We start from the raw sequence: 16,994 nt of genomic DNA on the forward strand, positions 1-16,994 counted from the left end.
TAGGAGGGAACTTTTCACAAAAGCAAATGCCCAGGCGTCGTTTTTGTCCTCAGTATTGAAGCTCGGCGTTGTGTTTGCCTTCGTGGGTTTGTTGTGTCGGGCACCCTTTTCCCTGAAAACTTGGTCAGGATTTGTGACACATCGCCTGCCTGGCACGGAGCACACAGTAGGCGTTCAGGAGATGTCTTCTGAAAGCATGAGTCATGATACTAATTTGGAAAATTATACTGAGTTGTGCGTTGCTACAATTTTTAAGATATTATGGATATTATAGGTTTCCAAGATCACTTTGAAAATTACAGTAATTTGAAAGCTCAGCAAAGAGTTAAATAAGGGTTTGTGTTGTTTTTTTGTTTGCATTCCCTATAACAATGGACTGTTGGAGTTCAGTAAATAGACACAGCTCCTGATTTTCGCAGAGAGTGTCACCCTTTCAGATGAAAACCTTCGGACTACCTACCATTCTGTTATAGGACAACTTTAAATTATTTATAAAGCTTTATCCTAGTTACCTTTTCAGATACAGGTGCAAGGGACCACACTAATGTACTTGTGAATACATTTAGAAAATTAGGTCTGAAATATGAAATTTTAAAAAGTATTTATGTTCATACCTAGTGAAAGAACGTGTAGAGAAAAATATGACTGTAAATCTCCAACACACACACTTCCCCGCCCCTTACAAGGTGCAGCTGCTGCCTTGACCTCAAAATGTCTTGTAAAATTATCTCTTATTAGACTGGCATATCTTAAGCAAAAACCTCTGGGATTAAACCACCCCATGGGGACAACCCTTTAGTACTAACAGTTCTCACACATGGTGCCCGTTTCTTCTGAGTTTTTCCGAGAAATAGGAAAGGTAATGAAGTTTAAAGTTTTGTGGTGGTTCTTGTTGTTAAGAACTTACTGATATTAAGTGGGAAAAGCAGAAAACAAAATGGTAATAACCACAAAGTTCAGTTCGTCGTGACATCCCTAGTCTTTCTGCCGTGGGAAGGTAAGCTACAAGTGGTCAGAGCCTTACTTCCCCATCACCAGTGAGTGCCCAGTGCCCTGCACAGTGCCCATTCCATAGTAGCCGTTAATTAAACAACTGTGAAATGAATACTTGGCTGTTTCACATAACAGTGTAATGACTTTCTATATATGTGGTTTCTTCATTTGCTTGCATTCTTCCTTAAAATAGATTACTGGAAGTGAGAATTATACTGGGTCAAAAGGTATGAACATTTTCATGTTTATCAAAATATTGCCAACTCACTACCCAAATGAGCCTTACCGTTTTGTGCTGGTATATTTGAGGGTGCCTTTCAGAGCATCCTCTCAGGCTCTTATTGATACAGTGTTTGGCAGTTATGGGTATTTTCAGGTGACGTATCTCCTTTGATTTCAGTCAACCTGGAAGGTGGGCAGGGCAGGCATTGCATTCCTCCTTTTGTAACAGCATCTTCCAGTGCCTTAACTTGATACAGTGAATGACAGAAGACAAAATAATCATGCTTTCAGGTTCTTCTTCCTCACATTCTTTCCCTTTGGTGTGTAGTGACCATCCTGAACAAATACGTATTTTCCCTTAGCAATAAAATTGGGTACCACGCTATAATATCTATGGTTTACAAGATCTCCTTTTCTTTCTCATTTTGCTCAGATATTTGCAGATGCCTTCATCAAACTTGAGGACTTCATTAAAATTAAATAATGAAGCACAATGTATATGAAAGGAAAGACATTGATTAGTTATAAGGAAACACCAAAGCACTAGCAAGTTTAGAACATTACTACCCTTTCTATTAGGAAAGATCTGGAAACTTTTGGTGGTGCTTTTGTAGCTTTTGGTGGTCCTTGTGTCACCTTGTGTCAATGGTCCTAGACATTGTGTGGGTTTATGACAACTAGTTCTTCAAGAAGCTTACCTGTAAGTCTAAATTATGTTCCTTTTGTTTTCATAGTGGAATATTTCTGCATCTGAAGATAAAGCAATAATCTTCTCTGCAGTAGATGGATTTTTGTCACTTTCTGTGAAATAAAGCGATTCAATGTCTTTTCTGGTAAGTTCTTGTTAACATGGATCTGATTTTTGTGCCTTCAGAGTAGTTGGATGGTGATGCAAAGCCATAACAAAGGGCATATTCTGATGAGACAGTCTTTACTCTGATGTTATTTTTTTTAATATATTTTATTGATTTTTTACAGAGAAGAAGGGAGAGGGATAGAGAGTTAGAAACATCGATGAGAGAGATCGATCAGCTGCCTCCTGCACGCCCCCCAGTGGGGATGTGCCCGCAACCAAGGTACATGCCCTTGACCGGAATCGAACCTGGGACCCTTGAGTCCGCAGGCCGACGCTCTATCCACTGAGCCAAACCGGTTTGGCATGATGTTATTTTGACCTGAATGACTTCTGGTCTTAAGAAATGAGTTAGCCCTAACCGGTTTGGCTCAGTGGATAGAGTGTCAGCCTGCGGACTAAAAGGTCCCAGGTTCGATTCCGGTCAAGGGCATGTACCTTGGTTGTGGGCACATCCCCAGTGGGAGGTGTGCAGGAGGCAGCTGATCGATGTTTCTCTCTCATTGATGTTTCTAACTCTCTATCCCTCTCCCTTCCTCTCTGTAAAAAATTAATAAAATATATTTAAAAAAAAAAAAGAAATGAGTTACATTCTCATCGAGTTTTTGGTTTTTCAAAAAAGAGTTTCTCCTGTACTTTCATATATACTCATTATTCTGTTCTTGTAACCCAGACCCACCTTTCTCATACATATGCTGTGCTTGGATATGCCTCTCTCATCTAGTTAGCTATGTCTTACCCTTTAAATATTTCAAAAATATCTCTTAAAAATTTCCATCTGACTAAAGGCAAGCAAAATAATATTTAAATAAGCCCCTTGACTTGACAAGACAAAAAGCAGTTGGGTCAATGTATAATCTGATGTATAGATACTATTACATCCACATCTGAATATACTTTAGATATTGGTATCTGCTTTAATTAAGTAGTTTTATGACTTTCATCTTGCTTTATACAGAATATAATACAATACTTGAATATTTGAATTATTATATTAAAGCAGTGATCTTTTAAAAAGTGATGGGTGCATTTATATGAGGATGTATAGTTTACAGAAAACTTTCATACATTGTATCTCTTCCAGTCTTCAAAGTTGTGATTGACTGGCTGGGCAGGTGGTATAATCCTCATTTTGAGTTTGGCCCAAGATTGCGAAAAATTACAGCCAGGGCTCAAACTCATATCTGTTCATCAACACCTTCATTTGCCAAGTATAAGAAGCAGAACTATGAAGTGAGAAGAATGTTAGTTATATAGAAAATACAGGATGCATTACTTATGTCTAAAGTACAGCTTTTCTTTTTAAAAGGGGGAGCTTTATATATCTGGAAAATACATTAAGGTGAGATACCTACTTCATTTTCCAAAACAAATCTGAGGATCAAAATAAAAATGATTATAGTGGGTAGAGCAGAATAATCTTTAACTAAATATTCAGAAGAAAACTGCAGGTGATAGAAGAGTTCAATATCAATACCAACTGTAAAAGTGAATTGATACTATGATCTCCAGAGAGAGGACAAGGATCAGAGATATGCCAAGTAGAATTATCACAGAAGGCATTTGTCTTCTGCACACACAGCTGCTTCTCTGTCCTCTCGCATACTGTACCCCCACATTATGAGTCCTGGCTGCAATTCCAGATCCCTGCATGCTACCCTTTCTCTCTGCCCCTCACTCCATCACTAGACCTTCTTGTATCACATGTCACCCCTACTTATTTCGTGGGGGCTTTTTTCACTTTATTTAATTCCTTTCTGAATTTCCAGGATTGTTTCTGCACTTCACGAACACAAGTTGAATCACTCAGACCTGAAAAACAGTCTGAAACCAGTATCCATCAAAACTTGGTAAGAAATGATTGAGTACAATTAATACTCCTTTGCCTTCTGTAATACCACTCACTCCTGGTTCTCCGACATTCTTCTCCTTTACCGTGTCTTTGCTACTCTCCAGTTGTCTATCATTGGCCTCTTCTCCTCTGTCTAAACCCGTGGTGGGCAAACTTCGGCTCGTGAGCCACATGCGGCTCTTTGGCCCCTTGAGTGTGGCTCTTCCTAAGCCTTAGGAGTACCCTAATTAAGTTAATAACAATGTACCTACCTATATAGTTTAAGTTTAAAAAATTTGGCTCTCAAAAGAAATTTCAATCGTTGTACTGTTGATATTTGGCTCTGTTGACTAATGAGTTTGCCGACCACTGGTCTAAACCATCTCTCCTTGAGCATCTCACCTGTTTAAGGCTCTGTTGCTCAGGTTTCAGATTATCCTGGAGCTCCCTCAGGTTTTCCTTCAGGTGAGGAGGGGACTCTGGCATCAAGCAGAACTGATGATTTTCACATTTTTACCTACCACTCTCGCTCTTTCTTGGGCACAGGGGTGTCTGTAGAATATCTTGTATTAGGGTTTTCGAAGACATTTTTATGCAGTTTCGGTTAAACATTAATTTTCTCTCAGACTCAGCAACACATTGTGTTTCCTGCTTTGGCTAATAAAAAACCCATCTACTAGATCATCCTGACTAGAAACTGGAAAGATCCTCACACTGCCTCTACCTCTGCTCCCACATGTAATATACACCAAGTCTTATGGTTCTGTATCTGAAATGCCCTTGAGTCCATGCCCTCCTTCACCTGGTCACTAACTACTGCTACTCAAGTCTCATCATCTCTCACTGGACTATTACAGGAAGACTCAATGCCTCCAGTTTCCTAGGCATGCGTATACCCTCCTCTCACCACTCAGATCAGGATTCAACACTGTTACCAATACAGGCCTCCTTGTGTCACTTTCCAACTTTAAGATTTCATTGGTTTCCAAAAGCCTATGGGATAAAACCTAAACTTTTTCTTTTTCATGCAGGAAATTTATTGGGAAGTTCTTTCTAGACCAACACTGTGAGAGAGGGAGGAGGCAGTGTTGTTGGTACCTAAGAAGTCTGAGGAGAGGCCATGAGCATCTCTGGAGCTGGCATGGCTATACCTAATTGTCCTAGTTGCCCAAGGGCTCTGGGCATTTGTACTCCTGTATCCACCAGTGTTGGATACAAACTGACCCCAGGGAAGTGGCCTAACTGTGGGCAGGGTGGCTTCTTTCTGAAGAGGGCAATTCCCTGTACAAGACTCAGTGGTCCTAGTGGTTGGGGAGATAGCACCTCCATTCTGAAAGCAAACCTGGCTGTGCTCCATAGTATCCCCGAGAGAGAATCAGCTAATGAGCGAAGGACAGGAGATTTTACTAAGAGTCTTAGGGTATTAATAGAGGTTTTCCACGTGGGTGAGGGAAGGCCTAAACTTGTTAGCATGGTATAAGGCAGTGGTCGGCAAACTCATTAGTCAACAGAGCCAAATATCAACAGTACAACGATTGAAATTTCTTTTGAGAGCCAAATTTTTTAACTTAAACTATATAGGTAGGTACATTGTTATTAACTTAATTAGGGTACTCCTAAGGCTTAGGAAGAGCCACACTCAAGGGGCCAAAGAGCCGCATGTGGCTCGAGAGCCACAGTTTGCCGACCACGGGTATAAGGGATCTTAGTGGTATGGAATAACTTTAATTTTTTTAGTTTTATTTCTTGCTACTGAGTCTTAGCATAAACTCTTCTTTCTGTTTGAAATAGTCTCCTTTTTCTGCCTCTAAAATTAAAATTTCTCCTCATTCATAAAGAGTTGGCCCAAATATCACATCTTGAAGCTTTTCTTCTTGTACTTTTTATTTATTCTCCAACATATGTTAGACATTCCTATAAAATGGCATTTATTCATTATCTCACAATGATTGTTGTATACATCTCTTCCAAATATAGCATGATCCCCATAAAATAGGCATCCTGTCTTTTTCATCTTTATCTCCCCTGGGCAATGCCTGATGTAAATAATATTTAAAGAAACATGCTCGGGAATGAATATTTCTCACTACAAAATGGAACCTGCCTTGCCAAATGGCTTATTTCCTACAAAATAAGATAATCCCATTTAATCCTGTTTTTACATTTATCCCGATTTTGTCTTCATTTTTGTCATTTCACTTTTTGCTCACTAATACTCTAAAGTCTTCTAGTTACCTGTCCTTTTGTACAGTAGTATATAGTGTCTAATCCTTGCTTTTATTCAAATATTACCTTCAGGTTGAGATATTCAGAGAGTAAAGTGTCTGTTATTATCTCCTTGCTGTTGCCAGGAAACAGGCCTAGAACTCAGTAAACTTCAACACGTGCTACCTTTTTTTTGGTATGTGCTAAATAAAATTTACCATATTAACCATTTTTAAGTGTGTACAGTTCATTGGTATCAAACACATGCATAATGTTGTGCAACCATCACCACTATTCGTCTCCATAACTCTCCATCTTGTAAAATGGAAACTCTCTACCCATTGAACAGCAACTCCCTGTTCCCTCTCCCTCTCCTTCCCCTGGCAACCACCATTCTAGTTTCTGTGTCTGTGACCTTGACAACTCTTAGTACCATATATATATATATATATAGAGAGAGAGAGAGAGAGAGAGAGAGAGAGAGTTAGTTTTGTTTTTATTTGTAGATTTATTTTGTTTTATCTATAATAATCAAAGCATAATATGCTAATTAGACTGGACGACCTTCCAGACAAAGCCAGGGCTGCGAGGGAAGCCTGGGTCCTGGGTGTCAGAGGGAAGCCGGTGCTGGCAGCCGGGGGAAGGAAGACCTACTCTTGCACAAATTTTGTGCATCGGGCCTCTAATATATATATATATATTAACCTGTTTTGGGCTTGAGCTAGTTATTTACAACATATGTGCCTTCTAGTTTAAAGAAGACTACTTTCCTAATGGAGAAGATGGAAGCAACGAAGCAATGTACAAGTTGATCAGTCTGACTGCAGTCCATCATATGACCACCTATGCCATTTTTTTCAGGCAGTGAACTGTAAGCCTCAGTTCATTCTATGTTCTAGCCTCCCTGACAGGCTTCAGGTTGTCACTTAAAATTTTTTTTTAAATTGTTATATGCTCTTCTTTCTGTCTCTTACATGTGTTCTTTAGATCTCAGTTTATTTGAAGACTGCCTGTCCTAAAGAAATTAACTTGATTTATTTATATTTCTCTTTTTTTCATTGGGATTGTTTCCAGTTGTATAATGGAATTTCTTTTTACAATGTTTCATCCCTCTTTTAACAATATTTACTTTCATTCATCTTTAGCCAGGAGCTTATATTTTTCTGCTCTCTTAAAACTTTAGGGAACATGTAGAGTTAAGGATATGAAAAGTAATTAGCACAATTCCTAGCACATAGTAATATGATTTCTAACCCCCTTCTTCCTTCTCCTTACCTCGGGGGCAGTAATAAGATTCTGGCGCCTGCTGGTGCCTGGAAGGCGCCTGAGTGTCTTTGGAGTGCTGGTGTCCTCTGGAGAGCCTCCTGGCTATCGTATGACACCAGGTTCTTGGCCTCCTCTTCCTCCTGCGTGCATGCTTCACTGCCACTGGGACGGTGCAGACCAGACTCCGACTCTAGAGCACCCTGTGAGACACCCAGAGGGTTCCTGTTCATTCACTCGGGGGGTCTGTACTGTGGTCTCCCATTTCTTGACATTTATTTATCTCCCTTCTGATTCCTTTCATCTTGTGAAGAACATCTTCAGCAATTTTAATAGACTAGAGTGTGGAAATTGTTTCTTGACGTTAGCACCTCCACTAGCTGAGCATGTATCTGGATGTGTCATGGATAAAACTTGCGATCCCTTGAAGCAGTAGCACAAGCAGAGAATCCTTCCTCACAGGGCCCTGCATCTCTTCCTTTGACATATTTATTTATTACTACCTTGAAGAATGAACTATTCTTAGCAACTCCTAAAAAGGCTTACTTGAAATTGTGCTGGAAAGTGTTCTTTCTACCTATAAGTCTGTTTTTCCTGCCCTCTCACCTTTATCAGCGGGTAGCTTTCTAACTAGCATCAATTATTAGCAATTGTAAATTCTTTTTAGATCTTGAACCGGTGCCTTTCCTAATGAGCACTGTGTGTTTGAAAATACAGTGTCTGCATTTTATATTGGGTTGGGGGACCAAAAGAGTCTAAACGTATTTTGTTTTCATCTTTCTAAAACCATGCAGGTTGATAAGCCAACCCTTCCCTGGTTGTCTCCATCTGCTAGACTCAGTGAAGCGGTCTGTTCCACCAACGCTTCTCACTATGAACTCCAAGTGGAAATAGGTAATCATGGATTTCACATAATTGATCCTTCATTATTAGGAATTAAGTTGATGGCAAAAAAGATCTTTTCAGTCATAGTCCTTTAACCAAATTATTTTAACTTAAAACCTAAAATCCCATCTGTTGTGTTAATCTATCTCAGTTAAGTTTGGAACAGGATGGGTCATTAGCCTTATACACGTGAAACATTGGCTCTGAATATTCAGAAACATTAAGCACTGCGGGTGCTGTTAGATGCTGGGATAGAAAGCCGTGTAATACACCTGAGGAGTTCGTTCTCTGGGAAGATGAACACATGGATGGCTTTGTTTTACCCCCTGGAGGGAACTGTAGTCGAGGTGTGCAAGGTGCTGTGGGAACAGAGAAGATGGAGCATCCAACCATCCATCTGGGAGTCAACAAAGAGCAAAAAGAGCTGGATCCTGAGAATGAGGAAAAGGTTGCCAGATGTTCCAGTCAGAGTGCTTGTTACAAACAACAGAAAACAATCCTAACAAGCAAGAGAAATTTTTAAAACAGTGTTGCTAACACAGAATTACTGACTGGAGAAATAATTAGGCTTGGAAGAGCCAAGAGCAGCTCAGCCTAGAACCATAGCCAGGGCATGGCATGGAGCAGCCTCGGCCGGGGACTACCTCGTAGGGCACCTCCACCACCAGACAGTGGGTCCTCCGGCAGCGAGTTCTGACTGCCGCTTCTTTATGTCACTCCATCCTCCAGTTGGCCAAGCTTAGGTCACTGACACTCCCGTCCAGGGTCAAGGAGACAAGGAGAATAAGGATCTGACCTTTTCTAAAATAGCACTGGTGGAAATGCCCTGAGGAAGGAGGTTCAGATGGTGTCAATTAAAAAAAAGATAAAAAATATTTACTTCAATAGATGAGTGAGGAAGGATGGTTAGAAAGGGACTGCCACATAGTTGCCTAGAAGTGGGAGCAAGGGGAGTGTAGGCAGTGGTAGGGCAGGAGATAAATCTGGGAGGTTGGGAACACATTGTGTATTTAGAGGTTCAGACTCTGTGTCCACCCCCACAACTGACCCACTTTATTACTCAAAGGATTTAAGGCCGAAATTTGGAATTTATCCTCTCTGTGCTAGAAAGACATTTTGGAATCGTGAGGATGCTAGTATTAGCATCTAAAAGGCATTATACTGAACATTTGATACGGGTTTCTCATTTGACCCTTCTACCACTCCCATTTTGCAGGTAAGACTTCTGAGGCTCTGAGATTTGTTTAACAGTCAAACAGCTAGTGATTTGAAAGCAAACCTTCTGACTGCAGGGTCTCAGCTTTCAGCTGCTGCACTGTAGTTCCTTTCTATTGATAAAATGCTGGATTTAGAAAGACAACTGCAATTCCATGCAGAAGTCTGGAAGATGTAGATTAGTGGTGAGGAAGTATCCTCACCACCTGAGTCTTTTTAAAAATTGCAATGCCTATATCCCATCACAGACCTACTGAATCAAACTTGCTGGCGACTGAAAGGTAGGCATAGGCTTTTGAAGTAGTCCCCTCAGTGATTTTGACACATGCCCTGGTTGAGAATAGAGGGCACAGTGAGGAAGCCCCTCCATCTGTCCCGGAAAGAGGACAGGACTTGAACCAAGGCAGTGATGCCCGCACTGCAGAGGAAGGGATGAATTTGAGACGTTATTAAATGTCTTTTTAAAGATAAAAGTAACAGAATTTGGTGATTGTGGAAAGAGGGGGGGAACTAATGTTTATTAAGTGCCTATTAGTAGGTGCCACTAGGTATTTTAAAATTTAAACACTGACACCAAATGCTGGCGAGCATATCAAGCAACTGCGGCTTTGGGGAACACAAACCGGTTCAGCCGCTTTCAGAAAGAAGTTGGCACCTTCTCATAAGGTTAAACACCCATGCCCCAGCACTTGCAGTCACAGGTATTTGCCCAACAGAAATGAAAACATGTGTACTTAAAGAATGTTCTGACAGCTTGATTTATAGTCTCCAATCACTGAAAACAACCCAAATGATCTGTCAGCTTGTAAATGGATAAATAAATTGCGGTATTTTCATAGGATGAATTATTACTCAGTAATAAAAAGAAATTAACTACTGAAGCCTACAAAGTGGTCTAAGCAAACGAAGCCAGGCACAAAACACTCCATTCTTTATGATACCATTTCATGACAAAAATCACATTAGTGGTTGGAAGGGACTGGAAGTGGCTGTAGGGATTACTGAGCAGCATTCCATTGTTTGAGTCACAATTTATCAAGTCACAATTTTAGCCATTATAATAGGTATGTTATGCCATATTGTTGTGGTTTTAATTTGCATTTCTCTATCTTGAACATCTTTTTATGTGCTTATTGGCCATTCCTATAGCTTCTTTTATGGATTCCCTATTTAATTTTCTGCCTATTTTTAATGAGTTTTTGTTTGATTATTAAGAGTTGTAAGAGTTATTTATATACTCTGGATGTAAAAGTATTGTTAATACCGTCAATCAGTGGCTTGCCTTTTCATTTTCCTGAAGAGTTGAAGTTTTTAATTTTGATGAAGTTCAAATTATCAGTTTTTTCCTTCTTTGGTGGCTAACACAGTTTTATGTCTGATTGTAGGAAGAGGCTTTGACAACCTGACTTCTGTCCATCTTGCACGGCATACTCCCACAGGAACCCTGGTGACGATCAAAATCACAAATCTGGAAAACTGCACTGAAGAACGCCTGAAAGCTTTACAGGTGACAACACCAGAAAATAATGCATTTAAAGTGCTGTCTATCCGAGGAGTTACATCTGTAAGGGGACCCCCCCCCCCCAAAATTAACAGGTCTTTTCTGTTAGAGAAAAGTAGATTTCTTTCTTTTGTAAACATGCAATTACAGAATTAGAAAGAATACTTGGAAGGCAGATCTATGAAAGAAATAATATATTCAAACTTTGGTAGCTACTATGCATTCCTTCACATGAATATCATATTTGAAATGCTGGTCTGCAGATTTACAAACCCCTAGTTAGTCCAATCACAAATAGTCGTACAGGGAAATGGAAGAGACAGTATCCTTCCCATCCAGACTTCTAAATTGATAAATTTTAATAGAATTGCCTTTCAGTAATATTATAATACCATTTTCGTAGTCACTAATCACTTTCTGTATAAAGAAGGAAAGGGTTTGATTTTGATATTGTCTTCATTTTCAAAATGTTTACATGTACACATATATCTTACACAAAGATTGGAAGAAATTATACCAAAAATTTTTTAAAATACATTTTATTGATTTTTATACAGAGAGGAAGGGAGATGTTATAGAAACATCGATGAGAGAGAAACATCAATCAGCTGTCTCCTGCACACCCCCCTACTGGGGATGTGCCCGCAACCAAGGTACATGCCCTTGACTGGAATCGAACCTGAGACCCTTCAGTCTGCAGGCCGACGCTCTATCCACCAATGCCAAACCGGTTAGGGCTATACCAAAATTTTATTAGTGGTTTTCTCTGTGATGTAATGTTAGCAGTTACTTTTGTCTTCATATATTTGTGTTTTTTTAAAATTCTCACCTGAGAATGTGGTTTTATTGATTTTTAGAGAGAGAGGAGAGAGAGAGAAACCTCGATCAGTTGCCTCCCATACATACCCCCACTGGGATTGAACCTGCAACCTAGGTATGTGCCCTGATCAGGAATTGAACCTGCAACCTTTTGGTGTACAGGACAATGCTCTAGCCAACTTAGCCACCCAGACAGGGCTTTTTATGTATTTTTTAAAATGTTTCTATACTAAGAACACAGTATCCTATATAATAAAAGCCTAGGTGGCATCATGCCCTCATGCGATGTCATCACAAGATGGCCACCACAAGATGGCCACCACAAGATGGCCAGTAGGGGATGGCAGTTGTGGGCAATTGGGCCAGCAGGGGAGGGCAGTAGGGGGCAACCAGGCCTGCAGGGGAGGGCAGTTCGGGGGGACCAGGCCTGCAGGGGAGGGCAGTTGGGGGAACCAGGCCTGCAGGGGAGGGCAGTTAGGGGCGACCAGGCCAGCAGGGGAGGGCAGTTGGGGGCAATCAGGCAGGCAGGCAGGTGAGTGGTTAGAAGCCAGCGGTCCCGGATTGTGAGAGGGATATCCGACTGTCTGTGTAGGCCCGATCCCTGTGGACATCCCCCAAGGGGTCCCAAATTGTAGAGGGTGCAGGTCGGGCTGAGGGACCCCTCCCACACACACACCCCGTGCGCGAAACCGCATGCACGAATTTCTTGCATCAGGCCTCTAGTTGTTAATAAGAGTTCATACTAAGTTCAGATCCCACTCACTTCTTTTATTATGTGCTCTTGGACAAGTTTTCTAACTCATTTCTAAGTGTCCTCTTCTATAAAATCACATCACAACGTGTAGTGGATACAAGATTTAAAGACATACAACACTGAGAACAGTGGTTAGTACTAATAAGTTCTACTGAGAATTAGCTGGTACAACTGCTGTTATCTTCATCATAAGGGGAAAAAGGTTGTTTTTACATGTCTTTTCTCTTGTGTTTATCCTAGAAAGCTGTGATTCTATCTCACTTTTTCCAGCACCCCAATATTACAACTTACTGGACTGTTTTCACTGTTGGCAGCTGGCTTTGGGTTATTTCTCCGTTTATGGCCTATGGTAAGAAAACTCTTTCTCGATAAAATAACTCATAGCTTAGCCTGGATACAATAATTATAATGATGAGTGGGATCTTAGATTTATGATTAACTACTTTTAATTTGTAATTCTGGTGGCCAATTCCAAATTTCATGTTATATTTTTATTTCTGGCTTATGTTGAATTTTAGTCTTCAGAAAAAAGAATAGGTCTGATGATGAGTGAGCCACCACTGCTTCTCCAAGAAGCCCGTGCCTTTGAGCTCGCTGCCTCCCCCCTTCGGTTTCCATCCTCCCTCGGTGGAGAGCTGCATTATTCAGGCAGAAGTAGTGTTTCTGCTTGTGCACATCATCCCCATCCCAGTTTCTCCGCAGAGTAAACTTAGTTCACGTCTTGTAAACCTCTGTGTGTGTGCCTGACTCCTTCACTGGATCGGAGCACCCTGAGGGCAGGATTATGTGTGTATTTATCATTTACCTGGGGCTCATACAGTACCTAGCACAAAACAGTGTTCAGTAAGTGTGTTGAATAAACAAATGGATTCTAGAACTTTGATTTTTAGGATAGCTTTTATGAATTGTCTCTGGATTTAAAAATATATATACATACACAGTATGTTTTGTTTTGTTTTTTCAGTAATGTTAAAAATTGTTAATTCTCTTTTCTGGTCCTGAGTGCCATTAAAAAAGTCTTTTTAAATATTCTGGAAGGAAAATTACCTTTGCATAGGAAAATGGTTAATTCTGAAATGTAACAACGGTGTGTGTGTGTGTGTGTGTGTGTGTGTGTGTGTGTGTGGTGTTTATAGTTGAAAAGAACATTTAAAGCATAGATAGGCCCTGGACAGGTAGCTCAGTTGGTTAGAGCGTCATCCCTTTATGCCAAGGTTGTGGGTTCTATCCCCAGTCAGGGCACATACAAGAAGCAAACAAAGGATGCATGAATAAGTGAAGCAACAAATCGATGTCTCTCTCTCTCTCTCTCTCCCTCTCCCCCCTTCCTCTCTCTTAAATAAATAAAAAATCATTAAAAAAAAAAAAAGATAGCCAGAAGCAAAATCACTTTCAATGTTCATTTAAAGATTTCAGTGGTTTTTTTCAGGTTCAGCAAGTCAGCTCTTGAGGACTTACTTTCCTGAAGGAATGAGTGAAACTTTAATAAGAAACATTCTCTTTGGAGCAGTGAGAGGGTTGAACTATCTGCACCAAAATGGCTGTATTCACAGGTATTTACTTATTTGTATTTTGCAAAATGAAAGAATTTTAGTGGAAGGAATCTTTTAGGGAGCTTTTAGGAAGGCGGGAGCAGTTGAGTATCAGAAAGGAGGGGTAGGGAACTGGGGGAGGCAGGGGCCGAGAGGTACTGTTGAAGCGTACATTTTGTGCTCATTCACCACAGTGTTCGGACCCTCCCTGTGCCGAGTGCTGTGCTCAGTGCCTGTTGGAGCCTGCGCTCACGGAGCTCACCTGTCAATCTAATGTGGGGTGGAGCTGTAGGGAGTGGGGTCCTAGTTAGCTCTTTTTCCTTAAGCTAATAGCTCCTTTATCTGTTTTTCATCTTTAAGTCATAGTTATATCATGTACACATTGCAACAACCCTTCTTTGTTTTCTTAAATATTTTGTAGTATCTTGAGATTATCATACTAAATATCTATTCTCTAGTTACCAAACGTAGATGCAGAATTGGCTGAATATTAAAAACAGTGCTGTTTTAAGATACACTGGGACTTTGTTTTCCTTTTTAATTAAGTTACTTTTAAATAAGCTTGTTTTTTTTTATTGTTTGTTTCAAACTCCTTAAAGCTTTTTTTCTTACTACTTGTTGTTTTTTAGCAGCATTCTGGTTAACTGAGGCTTTCTTGCAGACTGTATTGTAATCAGTTTTACCAGATTATTGGTCATCCTACTGTAGTTAGTCTATTAGAAACTCTCTTAGTTTTCAAATCCAGTGTTTTGGATGAAAAACAGGCTCTTTTATAATTTGACAAAGGAAATTTTTATATAAGACATATCTTTGTAAATAGTGTTAATACTATAAAAGGCTTTTTTGAATAATACTGCATTTAACTTTAAATTATAACCTTATGCTTTAAGTATTAGTTCATTGATTTTTTTTTTTAGACTTCTCCTTGGGTGTTTTGCAATAGCATCCTACAAGAGTGAAATTAATCGTTTGATTCCTTTCCAAGTTTGCATAAAATATTATCACTTCCAAACATGTATGTAGTTTTCAGTTACATATTTTCTTGTCCTAAAGCTATTTGAATAGCTGAAAGGATTCCTTAATTCCCTGAGCATTTCCCATATATTCATAGTAGTGTGCTGCTACTTTATAAAGAGCATTTAATTTCCAAGAGCATACATGAATTTGTTCTGACCAGATTTTTATTCTTTCTTCATTGGCCAATTTCCCAGTATTTAGGATTGTTTCTTTTTGTTCTAGGAGTTTTAAAGCCAGCCATATCCTCATTTCTGGTGATGGCCTAGTGACCCTCTCTGGCCTGTCCCACCTGCATAGTTTGGTTAAGCACGGACAGAGGCATAGGGCTGTGTTTGATTTCCCACAGTTCAGCACATCAGTGCAGCCGTGGCTGAGTCCAGAACTACTGAGACAGGTCAGGTGTGGCCGTTGCATTGGGTTGTCTGTGCGTCTCGAGTGTCTTCTAAGCTTGACTAAAGGACAGTTGTGACCTTATATTTGGATTGGTGAATGCACTACTGCAAGACTTTTTTCCCTCTTTCTTGTCAAAATTATTATGTTAGGAATTTAAAAATGTGCACCATATATTAAGTATAGCTTGATTTCTCACTTACAAGTTTTTTCCATTATTGTTCACCATCCTTTATCAAAAAAGCACATGTATATAACTTTTTAAGTTATTTACACTAAAGGACTTCACATTCGTTGTTCTACAGGATTTACATGGATACAACGTGAAGTCAGATATCTACAGTGTTGGCATTACAGCGTGTGAATTGGCCAGTGGGCAGGTACCTTTCCAGGACATGCACAGGACTCAGGTAAATGCTACTAAAATCCCAGAACTACTGTCCTTCCATATGTTCCCTTATGTTCTAGGTAATATCTGTTAAACATCCCTGCTGTAGACTCTTAGGATCTTTATTGTTGTTGTTTTAATATTTTGCCTGATAAGGGTTGAAAGAAATTTTTCTGTCTTTTAGATGCTGTTACAGAAATTGAAAGGTCCTCCTTATAGCCCATTGGATATCAGCATTTTCCCTCAGTCAGAATCCAGAATGAAGAATTCCCGGTCAGGTGTAGACTCTGGGATTGGAGAAAGTGTACTTGTCTCCAGTGGAACTCGCACAGTAAATAGTGACAGATTGCAAACACCATCCTCAAAAACTTTCTCCCCTGCCTTCTTTAGCTTGGTACAGCTCTGTTTGCAACAAGATCCAGAGAAAAGGTAATATTGTTCACCTCTAAGTAACATAAAACATATGTTTTACACTTTATAGAAGCTTTGTGATAGTCCCTTCCTGCCAAATTCAAATCCTTAACCAGTCTTTTGGTCAAAATACCATAGTCTAATCTAGACAGCATCAATGCTAAAAACAAGTCGAAGAGTGAGCAAGAGGGAGGAATACAGGATTCATAATCAGAAAACTTGGCTCCAGTTTTAGCTATTTCACTTCCTAACCAAGTCACCTTGTAAAAATCAGTTAACCTTCTGGACATTAATTACTGCATTTATGTGAAGACATTTTAGAAATTTCCAAGCAGTACAAAAATGTTAGTTGCTGCTATTATAATAATACTAGAGGCCCGGTGCACAAAAATTTGTGCACTTGGGGGGGAAGGGGGGGGTCCCTCAGCCCGGCCTGTGCCCTCTCACAGTCTGGGACCCCTCGGGAGATAACGACCTGCTGGCTTAGGCCTGCTCCTGGGTGGCAGAGGCCAGGCCCAATCCCTAAGTGCAGCCCCTGGTCAGGCTCAGAGCAGGGCTGATTGGGGAGTTGGGGCGCCGCCCCCTGTCATGCACAGAGCAGGGCGGATTGGGAGGTTGCGATGCCACCCTCAGTCACGCTCAGGGTAGGGCCGATTGGGGGGTTGGGGCACCGCCCCCTATCACACTCAAGGCAGGGTCGATGGGGAGGTTGCGG

The 16,994-nt window shown here is 40.3% G+C and overlaps 1 protein-coding gene across 7 annotated transcripts in view; it reads left to right on the forward strand.

The window, feature by feature from the left end:
• Positions 1 to 1,924: 1,924 nt before the first annotated feature.
• STRADB (STE20-related kinase adaptor beta) overlaps positions 1,925 to 16,994 on the forward strand; it is a 17,993-nt gene continuing 2,923 nt past the window's right edge. Inside the window, exons 1-9 of one of the 7 annotated variants that reach the window (XM_014528707.1) lie at positions 1,925 to 2,048; positions 3,838 to 3,918; positions 8,162 to 8,261; positions 10,835 to 11,031; positions 12,782 to 12,890; positions 13,971 to 14,094; positions 15,313 to 15,484; positions 15,786 to 15,890; positions 16,053 to 16,297. In XM_014528707.1, coding sequence (XP_014384193.1) covers positions 2,037 to 2,048; positions 3,838 to 3,918; positions 8,162 to 8,261; positions 10,835 to 11,031; positions 12,782 to 12,890; positions 13,971 to 14,094; positions 15,313 to 15,484; positions 15,786 to 15,890; positions 16,053 to 16,297 — 1,145 coding nt within the window. In that variant the 5' untranslated portion in view covers positions 1,925 to 2,036. The remainder of the gene's footprint in view (positions 2,049 to 3,837; positions 3,919 to 8,161; positions 8,262 to 10,834; positions 11,032 to 12,781; positions 12,891 to 13,970; positions 14,095 to 15,312; positions 15,485 to 15,785; positions 15,891 to 16,052; positions 16,298 to 16,994) is intronic. The other 6 variants (XM_014528691.1, XM_014528694.1, XM_014528697.1 and 3 more) reach the window with 6 other exon arrangements.

The sequence above is a fragment of the Myotis brandtii genome, unplaced genomic scaffold, assembly GCF_000412655.1.
Source record: "Myotis brandtii unplaced genomic scaffold, ASM41265v1 scaffold1162, whole genome shotgun sequence".
NCBI lineage: Eukaryota > Metazoa > Chordata > Mammalia > Chiroptera > Vespertilionidae > Myotis > Myotis brandtii.